The sequence below is a fragment of the Ambystoma mexicanum genome, chromosome 3q (genome assembly GCF_040938575.1).
Source record: "Ambystoma mexicanum isolate Mex_15411 chromosome 3q, UKY_AmexF1_1, whole genome shotgun sequence".
NCBI classification, from domain to species: domain Eukaryota; kingdom Metazoa; phylum Chordata; class Amphibia; order Caudata; family Ambystomatidae; genus Ambystoma; species Ambystoma mexicanum.
In genome coordinates this window covers 65,410,843-65,427,962 of record NC_090926.1, presented here as the reverse complement: position 1 = coordinate 65,427,962, position 17,120 = coordinate 65,410,843, and the positions used below count along the sequence as shown (strand labels likewise).

The following is a 17,120-nucleotide window of genomic DNA, read 5'->3' as shown; positions in this document are numbered from 1 at the left end:
GAGATGGTAAGCCCCACGAAGGTCTAACTTTGTGTAGAATGAAGCTCCTCGAACCGCTTCCAGGATGTCCGGGATTAATTGCATAGTATACTTATCTGCCACCGTAATCTTATTAATCCCTCGATAGTCAATACATGGTCGAAGTTCATTTGTATCTTTTTTTGGAATGAAGAAGAGTGAGGCTCCAGCGGGAGAAACCGATTCGGTAATGAGTCCGTTCTGTAAATTGGCTTGAAGGTATTCTCTGAGGACTTCCTTTTCTCTCTGAGAAAGCACATACATTCTCCCAAAAGAAATGGGTTTATCAGGAAGTAGTTCTATATGACAGTCATCTCTCTTGTAAGGTGGTAGGGTAGGAAACTCGGGATTGGAAAACACAGACTGGTATTTTTGATAGCATTCTGGGATAACCTCCAAGTGATTAATAGTTGAAACTAAAGGAGATCCTGAGTTTTCAGTTGGGATGTGTATAACCACTGACTCTTGAGACAAGAAATGGTTAACACAAAATTCAGAGCCAAGAAAGACAGTACCAGCAGGCCAGTTAATAAAAGGGTTATGTTTCCTTAACCACGGCAGACCCAAGATGAGGGGAAAATGGGCCGCTTTGATTAAATCAAAGACTATGGATTCCTTGTGTGTGGCAATCTGGCAAATGACTGGTTCCGTCTGTTCACGGATCGGACCTGAGCTTAACGGATGACCATCGACCCCTTGGATAGGAGTGATCATAGTTTTGGGTAAACACTTTATCCCGTGTTTATTTGCCCACTGGTCATCCACGAAATTCCCTGCCGCTCCACAGTCGATTAGTGCCGGTATACTCTGTAAGACCTGTTTGGGCAAGACAATGGTAACAGCAATAACGACCATATTCTGAATGGTAGTTGTAGTGTCCAGATTTAAATTAACTCGCTTTGGGGAATCAGATTCACGAGTCCCTACCGTTGTTCCCCTTGCAGTAGGGCTTTGTAGTTTCCCGACCCCGTAGCCTGAGTACGTCGGGGAGGGACTAAGAGGCAATCTCTTAACACATGAGACGAGGATCCGCAATACATGCACAAACCCAAAGTCTTTCTTCTCTCTCTCTCAGCAGCAGACAATGGTCCTCTTACTGTCCCGATTTGCATAGGTTCATCAGTTGCTACAGGGTTACTAGTGACGGAATGGTACTCGAGTTGGGATCGGATACCTCGATTTCTTTTCCTTTCATGTGATCGTTCATGTAAGCGGTAATCGATTTGCATGACAAGAGTGATCATATCAGCTAGATTGGCTGGACGGGGAACTTTAGCAACCTCATCTTTTAGATCGTCCGACAGCCCCCGCCTAAATAATGTGAGCAACCCGTCATCAGGCCACCCTAACTCAGAGGAAAGCTGCTTGAAGAGCGTGATATAAGTTAAAATATCTTTACTACCCTGTTTTAGGTCTAGCAAGCTTTCTTGTGTGGATACTGTTATCTCTTGTCTACTAAACATTGATTTCAGGCTGTTGGTAAAGGCTGAATACGAGTCCAAAATCATATTGTTTGAAGTCACTAAGGGTGTTGCCCAAGCTAAAGCAGGCCCAGCCAGATGAGAAATCACAAAGCCGACCTTGTCTTTGTCGGTGGGAAAGAATCGGGATTTAAAGGTAAATTGCACTGTGCAACTATCAAGAAACTTTTTTAGTTTGTGAGGGTCATCGTCAAATTTGCCGGTATTTAAACTCAATGGTGGTGAGTCCGAAAAGGCACAAGCGACCTGCTGTCGCAATTGTGCGTTATCATCTTTGAGAGATTGCATTTCTAAGGACATGGTTTGCATAGCTGCAATAAGCTGTTGCATTTGCTGTTCCATTGAAACTGCAATCTGCCACCCCTTATTTCGTGGGAGTCACTATCTGTTAACACTACTGCTGTGTGACGAAGTTATCACAATAATAGTTTGAATCAAATGGTAATCTCACCTTAGCAGACTGCAATATTCCATGGAAAGCCAATGCTGAATGCAAGGACCACCCCGACCAACGCGCCACTCTCTGCTCGGAAACAATACCCCGAGAGGAAGTACGCGTCCGTCAGGGAAACCCTCTGGGGTAGAAAACCCTGGTTGGAAGTGTATCCTGGTGACTTGGATGCGGCTTGAAGACAGCGTCACCGATATAATGGAGGTTCAAACTCGGGAAGGCTTCTTCTGGAGAAAATGACAACAGAGAAGGGTGAGAAGGAGGAAGGAAGTGAATCTGACGATAAGAAGGTAAGGAACAGTAAGATCTTCTCCTAACCTCTGAACCTGTCGAGTCTCGAATACCTGGAGGGAAGCCAAAGAGGCGGGAGCTACTGAGGGTGTTGGAGCGAGAATCCTGTCAAAGATAGAAAGGTTAGTGAAGCGCTAGGAGCGGGAGCCTACGAGACCCGGAGGGATGCTTTGAATATGATCTGATGTAAACTGAATATTACCCGGGGATCAGTAGCACAATGACCAAGAAACTGTGTCTTGTTACGAGATATGGGTAGCACGACGATGGGTTGGGTAAACTTTGGAAGCTGAGGAAAGATTCTGCGAAATAGTATAAGTTAGAGAGAGGGTATGTAGAATCAAGGGGAGAATGGAACAATAATATCTAGGAGCGAACTCACGGAGCATCAGCTAGAACAGTAGAGACGCGAAGCTGTTCATCTGGTATGGAGATGTTAATCCATTTAATTAGCATAGCGTATTTGATTTTACCACTTGTAACTGTATGCTCTGATGTAGCCACCTTGCAACAAGAGGCCATGCTTTTCCACATCATGTACCCAGACTTTACCATTTGTAACTGCATGCCTTGATGTAGCCGCCTTGCAACATGAGGTCAGGCTTTTCCAATGTGTGTACTTGGACTTTACTGCACCTTTATAATTGTTGTAACCACCTTCTTAAGCTTAAAGCACCCAGATGCCTCAGGGTTCGGTGTGCTATATAAATGTTGAAATAAATAAATACAAATAAATAGCAGCAGAGCTCCCCACTACAGTGGTTAGCAGTGTTAGAATTCCTACGAGCACTGACATTGCAGTGGCTCAGCTCAAGGAGTCAGAACTCACGTGTGTGTTTGAGTACGGAAAAAGCAAGATGGCGGACCATCCTTTTAGAGGCTTGGTCCGAAGATCCCAGGAGACCCAATCCTGGCTGTACCCCTCCTCTGTTCCCCTCTGTACCCTACCCCCTCTGTATATCTGTTCTGTTGTTACGTCTAAAAAAGCACTCCATTAGGCATCAGTATTGTTGTGTACCTCTCTAAAGCGCTCCATTGCTTCTCAAAGTTAGGTCCGTGCTCAATAAATACCACCATAATAATAATAATAATAATAATAATAATAATAGTAATAATAATAGTAATAATAATCATCCCTGAGAAGCAGTCATAATCACCTACACATTGATGTGTGTGCTTGGAGTTGGAGCAGGAGCAATCTTGTGTGAAATGGAGAGGGGATAGAGGAACAGAACGGAGCAAGCGGGCGGGATAGAGGTTAGGAGAGGAATACAAAAAGATAAGGTAGGGATGAGTGCGCAGAGGAGCAGTGGAGGAACAACAGAGTTGCCAGTAACAAGGTGGGGAGGGGGAATCTAGAGGAAGACAGGAGCACCATCAAGGTAGAGTAGGGGTAGAATGGAGAAAATGGCAAAGAATCCTCAAGAAGAAGGTGGGAATGAGTGTAGAGGAGCAGAGGGTAAGATCATCAGAGGCAGGGGACGAGGAAAAGAGATGCGAGAGTGGGTCAAGTCAGATCCCAATGAGCCAAAAGGAGTAAGGGAGGTAGGAGAAAGAAAGGGGAATCCTGTGCCCAAAATGGGTGTACCTGGGAAGGGTGGCGGTACAAGCTCATGGTGAGGTGTCAAGCAGATGCAGGAGGGGCTTTGGAGGAAGGAGGAAGCAGAGCAGGTACTATAGCAGGTCCACTAAGGAATTAGCACATGTCAGAGCACTAAGGAAGAGAGAAATAGTGGGCTGGTGGGCAGATGCTCTTCCGGTGCCAGGACCCTAAGGTAGGAAGGGAGACAGTGCCCTAGTCAAACAGCCAGTGAGATCTCTAAAGAGGCCCTCACCTGCTGGAATCTCTGCAACATTTGACAAGGTCTTGCGAGACAGTGTTGAACAACTACACCTTTGAGCCTTTCATAGGGAGAGGAGCAATTCACCTCTTTCATACCCAAGTGACAAGAGGTCGACCAAGGAGCAACACAGAACTGCAGAAATTAGCATACAAGGAGACTCTGTGTGGCCTGCTAAGCGCTGCAAGCTTTCCAAGAGACTAAAATAGAGACCATTTTTTTCCCTTGAATAATCAGGAGACGTCCTGAGAAATATTTTTGGTAGGTTAGTATTCTATGCCTTTCTGTTGACAGAGGACCAGTCCCTGTATCCCAAGAACTGACTGGTACAGACTTTGAAGGGATCACCAGAGTTTGGTGCAGAGTGCCTGCTTTAATTATAGAAACAAATGCTTTCCTGATCATTTAGGATCACCCATAAAGCATCTCTAGCACATTTATAGAGAGAAAAGGCTACAACCGAAGTGGAGTGGGAAAGAGATGGCATCTAGTTCCTAAAGGAGAAGTAATATGCTTTAATATGCTTAAAGTTGCTTTTTTGAGATCTTGAATTACAATCATCATGAATGTTGCTTGGAAAACCCTGACAAGTTAACATGAGATTAGTAGTACTTCCTGTGTTGGGTTGTGTTTTCCAATTCACACTTTGTGACATGTTTTACAACCATACTAATACATGGAGAGCCACCTTCCAACATGGCAGACAGTACCACTAGCCATTTCTTAGTTCTTTCTCTTAAGGATGAACAACAAACTTCAGATGTTTTGGGCTACTTGACAGCCAGAAACGCGCATGTGTGCTGGTCTGACATTGAATTTTATAATTGCTTGTGTCTACTATACTAAGTTTATCAATGCTTACATGATGAAAGGCTGAGTTATTCTTACCCAGATTCAATCTGGTACTGGCAGATTACCCATAGATCATTACAGTAGATGCATTAACCTACAGAGATATCCTACTGCAGCGTTTAATGTACAGTCCTATATGGATAACATTGACAGATGCACAGGACTACATTTCTTCTTGCTAACCCCCTATCTAGCCTCACTCCATTCCCTCCATACCCACTAACCTTTCTCACCCTTTCTGAGGTCTTTGAAGTTAAGAATTTCCCTGAGGGTTTATAACTGTTAAAGGAGATTAAGGCATGAAAACAAATATGTGGGAACCCGCAAACCTACCTGAATCACAGTCCTAGATTTGCAAGAGACCATAGATCACCTTTGAGAAAGTTTGCCAAGGCTTACTAGTGTAGTAGAGGGAGAGGCAGGTGTGAAATCTAAGGTGTTGATGAATGCAGGTCGGAAGTACCCCAGTCCTATATGCCGGTATGATTGTAGGTGGTTTGAGACATTGATACTTGGGTGTATTTTTCCCAACGGAATATCCCAAGACCTATTGATTGGCAGGGCTGAAATACCAGTAGGGCCATTAGTCTGGTAGGAGGGTGTTGTATGTGATATGGATAATGATTTTGCAGGCCATGCAGAGAGCTCGAAGTGGGTGGTGATAGGGATACTAGCAGGCATAAGACATGGGCGTGTGTGTGTGTGTGTGTGTGTGTGTGTGTGTGTGTGTGGGCAAAAAGGGGATGGTCATGTGCTTTTGTTATTACTTCTCGAGATTGAGTTCTTAAGTTCTTTGGTTCCATTTTATGATTATGTTTGGGTGGTGGTAGTTTTGGAGGGTTTGATGAATCCTTACCCATGGTGTGAGAGTTGTGGTGGAACGTAGAGCTTTACCATGTCTGAAAATGAATGCGCGTAGTGGAGACAAAGTGGATCTCAGCGATATCTGTGCTTATGGTCCTACTGGTCCCAATTTTCTCTTTACATGAGGGTGGGCATGGAAGCACTGTGACTGTTAAGAGGCCATGTTGGAGAGGCGGATCCAATGAGTGCAGTCTCAAGAGTATTTTTGGTTACAGCATTAAGTGCAGATGGCATTAAGTGCAGATGGCTCTTGCATCTGATTGAGTCTTGTCTCATGTGCTTTCATGTTTGTGACATTTGTGCTCTGGATGGTGGTCTTTGGGTCCCGAATCTCTAATGTCAAGTATGGCATGATGTACCTGATGGATCTAAATTGAAAGAAGAATCTTTGCTCTCTGGCTTCAACTTTGGGTTTAAGTGTGAAGGAGCTGTGTATAATGAATTCAAAGTTTATGACTGTTGCTATAGGCTGGGAGATGGTCCCTATTTCTATAGGCAACTGAATGGTTGTGTGGTAGATTGTTTGGCACAGCACAACATGAGTTCTATTTTGGTTTTGTTGAGGTTTAATGGATTTGTCTTCATCTATCTATCTATCTATCTATCTATCTATCTATCTATCTATCTATCTATCTATCTATCTATCTATCTACCTATCTATCTTTATATCCTAAATGCCATGGTTTAGTTGATTTGGGGCTGAAGGTTGGCTACATTTGTAGATGATTTGCATATTATCTTGATATTTGTAGCAGATGGTGCCTGGGTTGCTGATGATTTCCAAGCGGGCCTTCATGTAGATATTGAAAATGAGCAGTGTTCGGCTAGATCTTTGAGTTACTCCACAAATTAAGTTGCTGGTTGGGGGCGGGTGAAGGGTTAAAGGGGTCATGAAGGTAGCAGCTATCTTGTCCAAAAGGAGGGACGTCATCCATAGCAGTGTAGTCACTCCAAACCGATTTCCATTAGTTATTTTAGGAGGATTTCATGACTGATGGTGTTAAAGGCTGCTGACATGATTGTGAATGTCTAGAAATGGGTTTGTCATGTCAGGCTCAACTTTGTTCTGGCTAAATCTTTTTCTCTCCATCACTTCCCAGCAGTTAATCCCTTGCCCTTTCTTGTCTTCTTGCACCCCCTCATCCCGACTTGTCCACTATATTAAAAGTATCTGGGGAATTTACCAAGCCTCTGCTTTGACCACTATTTAATATCATATAACCAGAATATTTCCAAAAAGCTAAACAGTGAGTCAGGTCATATGAAAACCTCCCTAAATCAAGCAATTGCCTCAAATCATACGCCTCTCAGTGACCTTTCAAATAAAGACATTATGCCTGGAAAAGTATTCAGTAGCAGAGAAACTAAAAAGTAATGTACTGACACAGTCATCTCCAGCACTACCAATGTATGAGTGTGCATGGCTGTATACATACCCAAGACCCCAGGCCATGCCCACATAAGTTGACAATTGGAATGTCCTTTGACCAAAATAAATCGTGTGCATCAGACGACCGAAAAGGACGTTGCTGAGACCAACAAGAAGAGACCTGAATCTTAATAAGCAGACTTCTGATCAAATATCAGGAGTAGAATAATACACCTTTGATCATATTTATTGGGCCTCATTATGACCCTGGCGCTAAGTGTTTAACTTCGCCGTTAAATACTTAGCGCTTGATTACGAGGTCCCTTTGCTGGACCCGACCTTAACGGCTGGTTTTACCAGCCGTTAAAGTAGGGACCGCAAAGGGACCTTGGTGCTAAGTATGGTACCTCAATTTGCGGTACCGTACTTAGCGCCTTCCCCATTCCCATTGAGCTCTATGGGGCAAAAATGGGAATGGGGAAGGGCCATGGAGGAAGGGGGAATTACCGCCCCGCCAACCTTGTAATGGGGTGGTAATTCCCCCTTTCTCCATGGCAGAGTCGGAAAGTTACCGGCATGGACCATGGTGCTATTAGCACTATGGTCCTCCGCCTGGGTCGTAATGAGGCCCATTGACTAGTAAAATAACATAATTCATGAAACACAGCTATTCCTTAAGTGCAACCTGATCGGCATGCACACATCAGAGTATTGCCCTGGACCATGTACACTCTTACAATCCCCGAAGAAGCCTCCTTTGGTGAAACATGTGTTGAGTTGACTCACGCTAAGCCAATAAGCTTTCTGTGATTAATAAAACCAGGCCTGACTCACAGCAGCCTAACAAAGATCTCTGTCAATATAAACATTTTTAAACAACCAGCTATGACTTATTTTTTCCCAAGGAACATTAGGGGAACGCTAGTTACACCAATCAAAATTGAATACAGGTTTTTAGCAGTCAAATCTGAATAAAGACCATGGGCCTCATTACAGGTCGGGCGGTCCGGAAATAACAGTGGCGGTAAACCCGCCGCCACTGTTAATTCTGGACCGGCCAATCCCGACTCCTGCAGGCGGGAGGTGATGTTCCCGCCAGGTCTGACCTGGCGGGTTTAACACCACCCGCCTGCAGGCGGACGTGGAAACACCGGCACCATCACGAGATGGTGCCTGTGTTTCCACTTCCCCATTCCCACTGAGTCCTATGGGACTCAGTGGGAATGGGGATTTACCGAATTCCGCCTCCGGAATTCCCAGGACACCAGCGTCGTAATGCCCTGGTATTTCCGGGAGTCATGGAGGCGGAATGGTAATACGAATCTGGCGGTAACCAGGCGGTTTTACCGCCTCGGTTACTGCCGGACTCGTAATGATGTTTCGAGGGGATTGGGTCCTCCGACGTATTCCATATCTATGACAGTAATCACCACAGCTGTGCTGCTTCGGAAAATCTTTCGGCATCTGCGTCCTGCGTCGATGACGTCGATATGCCACTCTCGAGGACCTCCTCCGACGGCCGACGTCACTGGATGTTAAGAGTAGGACGCACGACGCCCGTAGCTTCAGTTCTATTTTTTCCGCGAACGTGTTCGCTTCGGGATTCTTGGGGCGCCTCGACTCTTTGGCGTTTCTGTTGTTTCTCGGTTCTTCGTACCTGTTTGTTTTGTGAAGTTTCTTCTTCGTGAAGGATGTCTACCTCGTCTTCCACCCTGCGTCCGGGATTTAAGAAGTGCGTGACTGTGGGTCCAAGATGTCGGTTACGGACTCGCACAATGCCTGCCTCTGATGCCTCGGGGAGGCCCATGACACGGATGACTGTTCGACTGCCAGTCGCTCACGTCTAAAGCCTTGCGGGAGCGCAAGAAGTTATCGGTAGGTAAGGTGTCTAAGCCACGGAAGTCGAGGTCTACGGGGCTTTCGACGGACGATTCGAGAGACGACCCTCTGCGTCGTCGTCGGAAGTCCAGTGGGTCTCGGTCCCAGAGTCGGTCCTGCCACTCCTCTGCCTCTTCGAGGCACTCCTGGAAGCGCCGTCATCGGTCGCCTTCCCCGTCCCCTTCCGAGGACTCCGCCCGTCGGCGGGTCGCTTACCCTACCAAGCAGGCGACGCCAGAGGAATGGGCTTCCTTCGGGAAGAAAATGTTAGGGATACTCGAATCGCAGGGCGCCGGTCCGTCCGCGCCTCCGAGTGGGGTCGGTCGTGATCGGTTGAGAGACACCGCTCGCACGCCTTCAGGCTCGGGTGGTCGGCACGATTCGCGGGAGAGGTCCCGCTAGGACAAGGGGAATTGTTCTCGTCATGCCGGTCCAGGTCCCGGTCCTCGACGCGCTTGAGACCATGTGAACCTGTGATGTCTTCGAGGAAGACGTCGACGCCAAGGTTGTCGACCGACTCTTTCGAGGCCCCGCCTCCGAAGAAGTCGTCAGCGCCATCGGCGCCAAGGCTGTCGAAGGACACGCTCGGGGCTCCGGCCTCGAGGCCTGTGTCGACGCCATTGATGCTGTCAGCGCTGCATTCGGCGTCGACGCCGATTCACTCGATGCCGTCAACGCCTTACGAGGCTGTGTCGACAGGGGTACCCCGAGGCTCGGTGGAACGCCCTAGAAAGGCTCTGGCCAAGGTCAAACATGGCTTTGGTTCACATTCTTTGCCTTCTTACCGCCACCTTGAGTTTATTTCAGAGGTGGATGAGGGCTCTGATGATGTCATGGTTCCCAATACGGTGCCAGACGAGATTCTCCCGGGCCATAGCCAATTTGAGGACCTGAGGCAGTCCTTGCACGATGCTAGTGGGCTGGACACCTCTCCAAAGGTGGAGTTTTGTAGGCCTGAGCCTGGCACTCATGCCGACTCCTCGTACCGGCGCTTTATGTCGAGGGTCACCGAGTACTTGGGATGGTCTGCTCCCCCGGGGGAGTTTCTTCAGGATGACCTTATGGATATCCTTGACCTTGGTCCACCAACTGACCCGGTACTGCCGTTTCTAATGGCTCTACAGAGGAGGGTGGCGGCAGCTTGGACTGCTCCGGAGAGTCTGCCGGCAGTGGGCAAGACTTTGCCGCGAAAATACCGCCCAGCCAGTAGCGACCCCTGCTACTTGTCCAAGCACCCCACTCCGGAGAGTTTGGTGGTGCAGGCGGCAACGGCCCCGGCAAAGCAGGCGTCGTATCCTACCATCCCTCCTGATAGGGACGACAAGCGTTTTGACGGCTGGGCGAAGAAAGTGTTTTCTTCAGGGGGTATGGCGCTTCAGGCAGCCAACTCCGTATGTGCCTTGTCACGTTTCACGCACACTCTGTGGAACTGTGTTTCCTTAGCGGCTGAACATATTCCCGAAGGGGATGAACGGGATGGTTTCTTTGCCATGGTTCAGGATGGCAAGGATGCCATGTGTGAGAACTTTCAGTCGGGTTTGGACATGGCAGATTGCGTCAGCCGGTCCACGGCGGCGAGCACCGTGATACGCAGGTTTGAGTGGTTGCGGAAGTCGGGGTTTGCTCCTGATGTGCAGGCCTGGCTCCTCAGCATGCCCTTTGACGGGGAACATCTTTTTGGCAGCAAGGCTGACGAGAGTCTTGAGAGGTTGCAGACCTCAAAAGCTGCAGCGAAGTCGTTGGGCGCTGCAGTTCGACAACCTCCGCCTTTTCGTCCTAGGGGACAGCAATGGAGGGGAGGTTCATTTCGTTATTACTCATCCTTTGGTAAAGCGAGAGGAGCTGCCAGTCAAAGGGGCCACCGTAGGAGTGCCAGAGGTGGAAAACAAGGTACTCAAGGTGCCAAGGCCACTCGGGCAGTTGCCTCTTTGTCCTCAGGCAACGCTGCAGCCGCTTCAGCTCACTCATGAGGCCATGTCCCATGGTTTGCCGGTTGGGAGAAGGCTGGCGAAGCATCTTGCAGAGTGGCGCTCCATTACTTCAGATGTGTGAGTTCTGGAGATCATAACCCACAGCTACTGTCTTCCTTTCCGGCAGAGGCCTCAAGACAATCCACCGGGGAAACTCTCTTTGAAGAGTTCGGATCCGCTCCTTGCGCAGGAGATTCAATCCCTGCTGGTGAAAGGTGCCATAGAACTGGTGCCTGTAGCGGAGAGGAACAAGGGATGGTATTCCCCTTATTTTTTGATTTCCAAGAAAGACGGGGGGATTGAGACCCATCATGGACTTGCGTGGTTTGAACAAACTCCTCAGGAAGGACAAGTTCAAGATGGTTACTCTCTCTCAAGTCCTCCAGGCCCTTCAATTTCGGGGCTGGTTGGTGTCTCTCGACCTCAAGGATGCTTATTTTCATGTGCCGATACATCCAAAGCACAAGAAGTACCTGAGGTTCGCGGCTGGCGACTCGCACTTTCAGTTTCGGGTCCTGCCGTTCGGATTGACTTCTGCCCCGAGGGTCTTCACCAAGCTCATGGTAGTGGTGGCAGCGCACCTCAGGAAAGGGGGGATTCACGTCTACCTCTACCTGGACGATTGGTTGATCAGGGCGCATTCTCCCGAGCAAGTCCTGGATCATCTTTCAGTCACCTGCCACTCCCTCCACAAGCTGGGCTTCCCCCTCAACTTAAAGAAGTCCCATTTGACACCAACTCAGAGGCTCCAGTACATCGGAGCAGTGCTTGACACGTCCATGGGGCAGTGTTTTCCTCCCCAGTTGAGGGCTCATCACATTCAGCAGATGGTGCACAAGTTTCAGCTTGCCCAGTGTCTGCCAGCGTTCGAGTTCTTGAGATTGCTCAGCCTCATGGCATCCTGCATTCTTCTGGTGCCAGAGGCCAGGTTGCGGATGAGATCTTTGCAATGGGCTCTCAAGCTCCAGTGGTCTCAGTCCTCTGGCAGGATGTCGGACCCTGTTCAGATGCCGTCCTCAGTCACCCAGGACCTTCTGTGGTGGGCCGACGAAGGCAATCTGATGAGGGGGGCTCCATTTTGGCTACCCTGGCCAGAGGTGACGATCGTGACGGACGCAACCCTCACGGGATGGGGAGCTCATGCCAACGAGTTGACAGTCAGCAGTCGTTGGTCTCCGTCGGAGTCCAGACTCCATATCAATCTGTTGGAGCTGAGGGCATCAGGCTAGCCCTGAAGGCTTTTCTGCCGACTGTGCGAGAGAAGAATGTCCTGATCCTGACGGACAACACGGTGGCCATGCACTACCTCAACAAAAAGGGGGGGGCAGGGTCACTTCCTCTGTGCAGGGAGGCAATGCAGCTCTGGTTCTGGGCAATCCAGCAGGAAGTTTCGATCTCGGCAGTTCATCTGGCCGGAGACGAAAACGAGACGGCGGATGCTCTGAACAGGCAGAGCGTGATCTCTCACGAGTGGGAGTTGGCTCAGGAGATTCTCCTGGAGATCTTCGCCCTTTGGGGACCCCTCAAGTGGATCTCTTCTCCTCCAGTGTCAACCGGAAGTGCGCGAGGTTCTGCTCGAGGGAATTTCCTCCGAAAGGAGCCTTAGGAGACGCGTTTGTGGTGGAGTGGTCATTCCCACTGCTGTACGCGTTTCCTCCAGTCCCCGTCATCCCGCAAGTACTGCGGAGGTTACTGAGGTTCGGTTCCCGGATGATCCTCATTGCTCCGGCGTGGGTCCGGAGGACGTGGTACCCGGACCTTCTTGACTTGTCCATCTGCCCTCCACGTCATCTTCCCTACCGAGACGATCTGTTCTCACGGGAGGGGAGTCAGGTTCTCCATCCAGAGGTCAGATCCCTCAACCTTCACGCTTGGTTTCTGAAAGGTTGAGGTATAAGGATTGGGACCTCCCTGAAGACGTGATGGAGGTGTTGCTCTCGGCCAGACGGCCAGCAACAAAGTCCCTGTACCGTTGCTGTTGGCGTAAGTTCTGCGACTGGTGCAGGGTTAAGAATGTGGATCCTTTTTCATGTGACAGTCCTGTAGTTCTGTCTTTTTTGCTTTCTTTGGCCCACAGGGGCCTGCAAGTGGGTACCGTTAAAGGTTACCTGGCGGCGCTGTCCATATTTAAGTGCTCGTCTGAAGAGTGTTCCTATTTTAAAATTCCTTTAATTTCTCAGTTTCTGAAAGGGCTCACTAATGTGTTCCCTCCGTCACCTTTCGAGGTGCCCGGTTAGGATTTGAACCTTGTTCTCAAGTTTCTAATGGATGCTCCGTTTGAGCCTTTGCATTCATGCCCTTTGAGACTGTTAACTCTAAAACTGTATTTTTGGTTGCGGTCACTTCCCCTCGCAGAGTGAGTGAGTTACAGGCACTTTCAGTTAAGCCATCCTTCACTGTGTTTCATAAGGACAGGGTTGTCCTTAGAGTTCGTCCTTCCTTTCTTCCGAAGGTGGTGTCGGAATTTCATTTAGGCCAGAAGGTTGTTCTTCTGGCGTTTTATCCTCCTCCACATCCTGGTAAGGAAGAGGAGAGGCTCCATAGGCTTGATCCTAAGAGAGCGTTAAGCTTTTATATTTCACGCATGTCCCGGGTCAGAGTGGACGATCAACTCTTCATTGGTTACGCTGGAAAGCCTTTTGGGACAAGCTGTGACGAAACAGACTTTGTCTCGCTGGATTATTTTGGCTATCTCTGAGTGTTACCACTTGGCGGGTAAGGACCCACCTGTCGGCTTACGGGCCCATTCTACCAGGGCTATGCCTGCCTCTACTGCCCTACAGAGGCATGTTCCTATTCGTAACATCTGTGATGCAGCCACCTGGGCTTCCGTACATACTTTTGTACGTCACTACTCCTCGATTCCATCCGGGGGCAGAAGACTGGTGCCACACGTTCTGGGAAAAAACTACAACTACGGGTGTCGTCCGTCCTACTTATAACATCCAGTTACGTCGGCCGTCGGAGGAGGTCCTCGAGGGCGGCGTATCGTCGTCATCGACGCAGGACGCAGACGCTGAAAGATTTTCCGAAGCAGCACAGCTGTGGTGATTACTGTCATAGATATGGAATACGTCGTCTGACAATCCCATCGAAAGAACATTACCAGGTAAGAGAGTAACTTGTTCATCTCATCACCACGAGGACAGCACAGCAAAAATGACATTAAATCTAATCCTCACAATATGCTAAGCACTCAGTGCACTATCATTCTAGTAGATTAGTTCATGAACCTTTTAGTTATTTCAAGATGTCGTTTAACTAATTTCTTTACAAAAATATTTGTTATTCGCATGTTCCCAACCATGGGGGAATATTAAAGTGTAACAAACTGAAATATTATCATAACTACGCATACCCCTATCCCCACATTGTTGTATGCTGATCCTCTGGATTCATGGAGCGTATGAGGTCACTGAGAGAGTGCTGTGTGAGTGCATGTAATTTTTAGGTTTGAACTAGGTTCCAGCCCAGGCAGTTGCAGATGTAAGCCTGGGCGGTGGGTGCCAGTGGGTCCCCCTGCAGGCTCAGCCCTGTTCCTGAGCTACGAAAAGAATACAGAGCAAGGCACCAAAAGCATTACCCATCTTACCCTAGCATGAGCTCCACATTTTGGCAAATTCATCTGTATTTTCAATTAGTTAGTACAGTACTCTCTTCCAGGTTGCCCGCTTTGGCATCTCCTTCAACCATGTATCAAAGTGTATCGAATTTTAAGTCTTTGAAAATCTTGCAAATAATACTTTGGCCACAGCCATGCCTCATACAATCCATTTCCTTGCATAAGTAGATCCATTGCCTTGGCCTCCAAAGACGTTCAGAATTTCTAAAGAAAAATTGAGTTAGAGTCTACACCACACTGTTAACTCTGCTCTAGCAAATACTTCTTTCCACATTGTTGCAGTGGTTGGGTACTCCGGGAAAATGTGTGCATAACTAGTGTTGGGTGAGAGACCTCTCTAGCAATGTAAGGCTTGCTTGCATCCCACTTGTGCCTATTGCTCAGAGTCCAGCACAAGCTCATTACGATTTTAAGATGTATGTGGCATAGTCATCTCTCTGGGTTTCTTTTACTGTATCCAGAAAGTTGGAATCCTGCATCTTGCAAAAATGCACCAAATTGCAGTTCCCGCCCCTAGTCCTGAGAGTTTTTAGTAGATTGCAGAGTCGGCCCCCCAGCACATCTTTGTGAGAGTATAAAGGCCTCAACTCTGGTGAAACATCCTCACTGATGTTTTTGAGTAGGTCCTGAATTAGACTTGCTGATGCTAAGGGCCTTTCATCCAAAGCCCTGCATAGAACCTGATTCTAGCATTGGTCATTGTCAGCTTGGACCTAGGCTGGAGAAATGTTTCTCCAGATCTTTCTAGGGAACCATGCAGACTGCCGGCCACGCCGCTTTTATCTGCATAACACTCAAATGATGTCATATAAGCAAAAATAAAAGTGCCATTTATCAAAATGATGGAATTGAGCCATATGAAAGCACTATTATGTTGGGCCTAATCTCCAGCATCACTTTTGTAAAGAGACCCAAAGAACAAACTGCCATTTATGATTCTTTGCTGGAATGTTATCTTTGAAAGAAATTAATTCCCCCCCCCCCGCCAGTTGCACCACTAAGCACAAAACCTCCACCCATTTCTCCTAACCAAAGTCATGATACCAGAAGCTGCATTGGGGTAGAATTAATGCTTTGTTATGGTTACTTACTAGTATTTATACCGCAAACCACTGCCCTTTGTATGGTCGCATGGTGCTCTGGCGGATCTGAAAGAGCAGGGGGCGGGTTAGGTTAGTGGGGGGGGATCGGTCAAATGCCAAATAACTTTGCTGTTTGGTTGATTTATGCAGATTGGGAGTTGCATGAGCTACGTGTGTGGGTCAGTTTTTAGTGTTATTTGTCAAGACCATAGAGGTTTTTGTTTTTTTTAACGAGAAGGGAGCATTCTGTGCTTGTGGTTCTACTATGAATTGGCCAGTACTGCAGTGTATACGTTGATTGTATGGGTGTTTGATATCTATTTGGAGGGATGTTAAATTACTATGGATGTCTTAGTTCTTTGTATGGGTATTGAGACACAGAAGTTGAGAATGTAAGTGCAGGAAGGTTAGTGGAGGGCTCAGTAGGAAAATTGCAGCATCCATCCAATGCCCTACTTTAAAAGAAATGTTGAATCCTCCTCTCCTTCCTGTAGCCTTTAATTGCTGCAGAGAAGTTCCTGGTTTGCGGTCCAAGCCTCGCCAGTGTCTTTGGCTGAGTTGATCAAATGTTGACAAAAGTGTTCCAGAACATTTGATATGTAGTTTATTTAGAAAATAAAAGAATTTATTTAGAAGATAATAATTTCAGTCATACATGTTTTATGACCGAACGGCACCATAGCTTCATCTGCCTGTTAACCTCTATGTTCAGGCTCAGAGATGAGCTGAGATTGAGGTTAAGGGTAAACAGTACACATTTGGCCAGCTTGATCAGATCTTCCAACTATCTGAACTGACGGCCAGCACACTTGTAATGGTGTTTTCCGTACACCCCACCTAATGAAGGCCAGAGTACAGTTCATTATATAACTGGAGAATGAGCCAAAGTACTTCGGTTTGAGCACTGCACCAAAGGTATGTGTTTATGAAAAGATATGGTAAAAAGCAGATGAACTTCATAGAACATTGCACCTTGCTAGCTCAAAACACATATTTATCCTCTGAGTAATTAAACAGTCTCAAAGTAACTTTATTAGTGAATTCTGACAGCACTCTGCCAGATACAAAGGAGGGAGATGTTCACATATTAGTTACTTTCCAAATTCTTGAAATACACACTGAGAAATATAATCTACTATATATATTATATTATAATATGACCATTTTGTTTGTTTAGCAGGCTATCAAATCCTCAATTCTGATGATATTTTAAGGATGGACCAAGAATTGAAATCTAGTTCGATGGATCATTATGTTGCAGAAGGAGAAGAACCCTGCACTGATCCTATCCAGGGTAAGCTTCCGGCTGCAAGAGTTGTTTATGTGTTACTGGTTCAGGCAGGCATTGGACAACTCAAAGCAGCCCAATAATTGATATAAGAGAAAAGACTCAGTGGAAGC

The 17,120-nt window shown here is 47.4% G+C and overlaps 1 protein-coding gene across 2 annotated transcripts in view; it reads left to right on the top strand.

The window, feature by feature from the left end:
• The window catches only part of LOC138582125 (zinc finger protein 282-like), a 240,604-nt gene that overhangs the window by 134,497 nt on the left and 88,987 nt on the right, over positions 1-17,120 (top strand). For both annotated transcript variants that reach the window (XM_069653125.1, XM_069653124.1), the window contains exon 5: positions 16,897-17,013. In XM_069653125.1, coding sequence (XP_069509226.1) covers positions 16,897-17,013 — 117 coding nt within the window. The remainder of the gene's footprint in view (positions 1-16,896; positions 17,014-17,120) is intronic.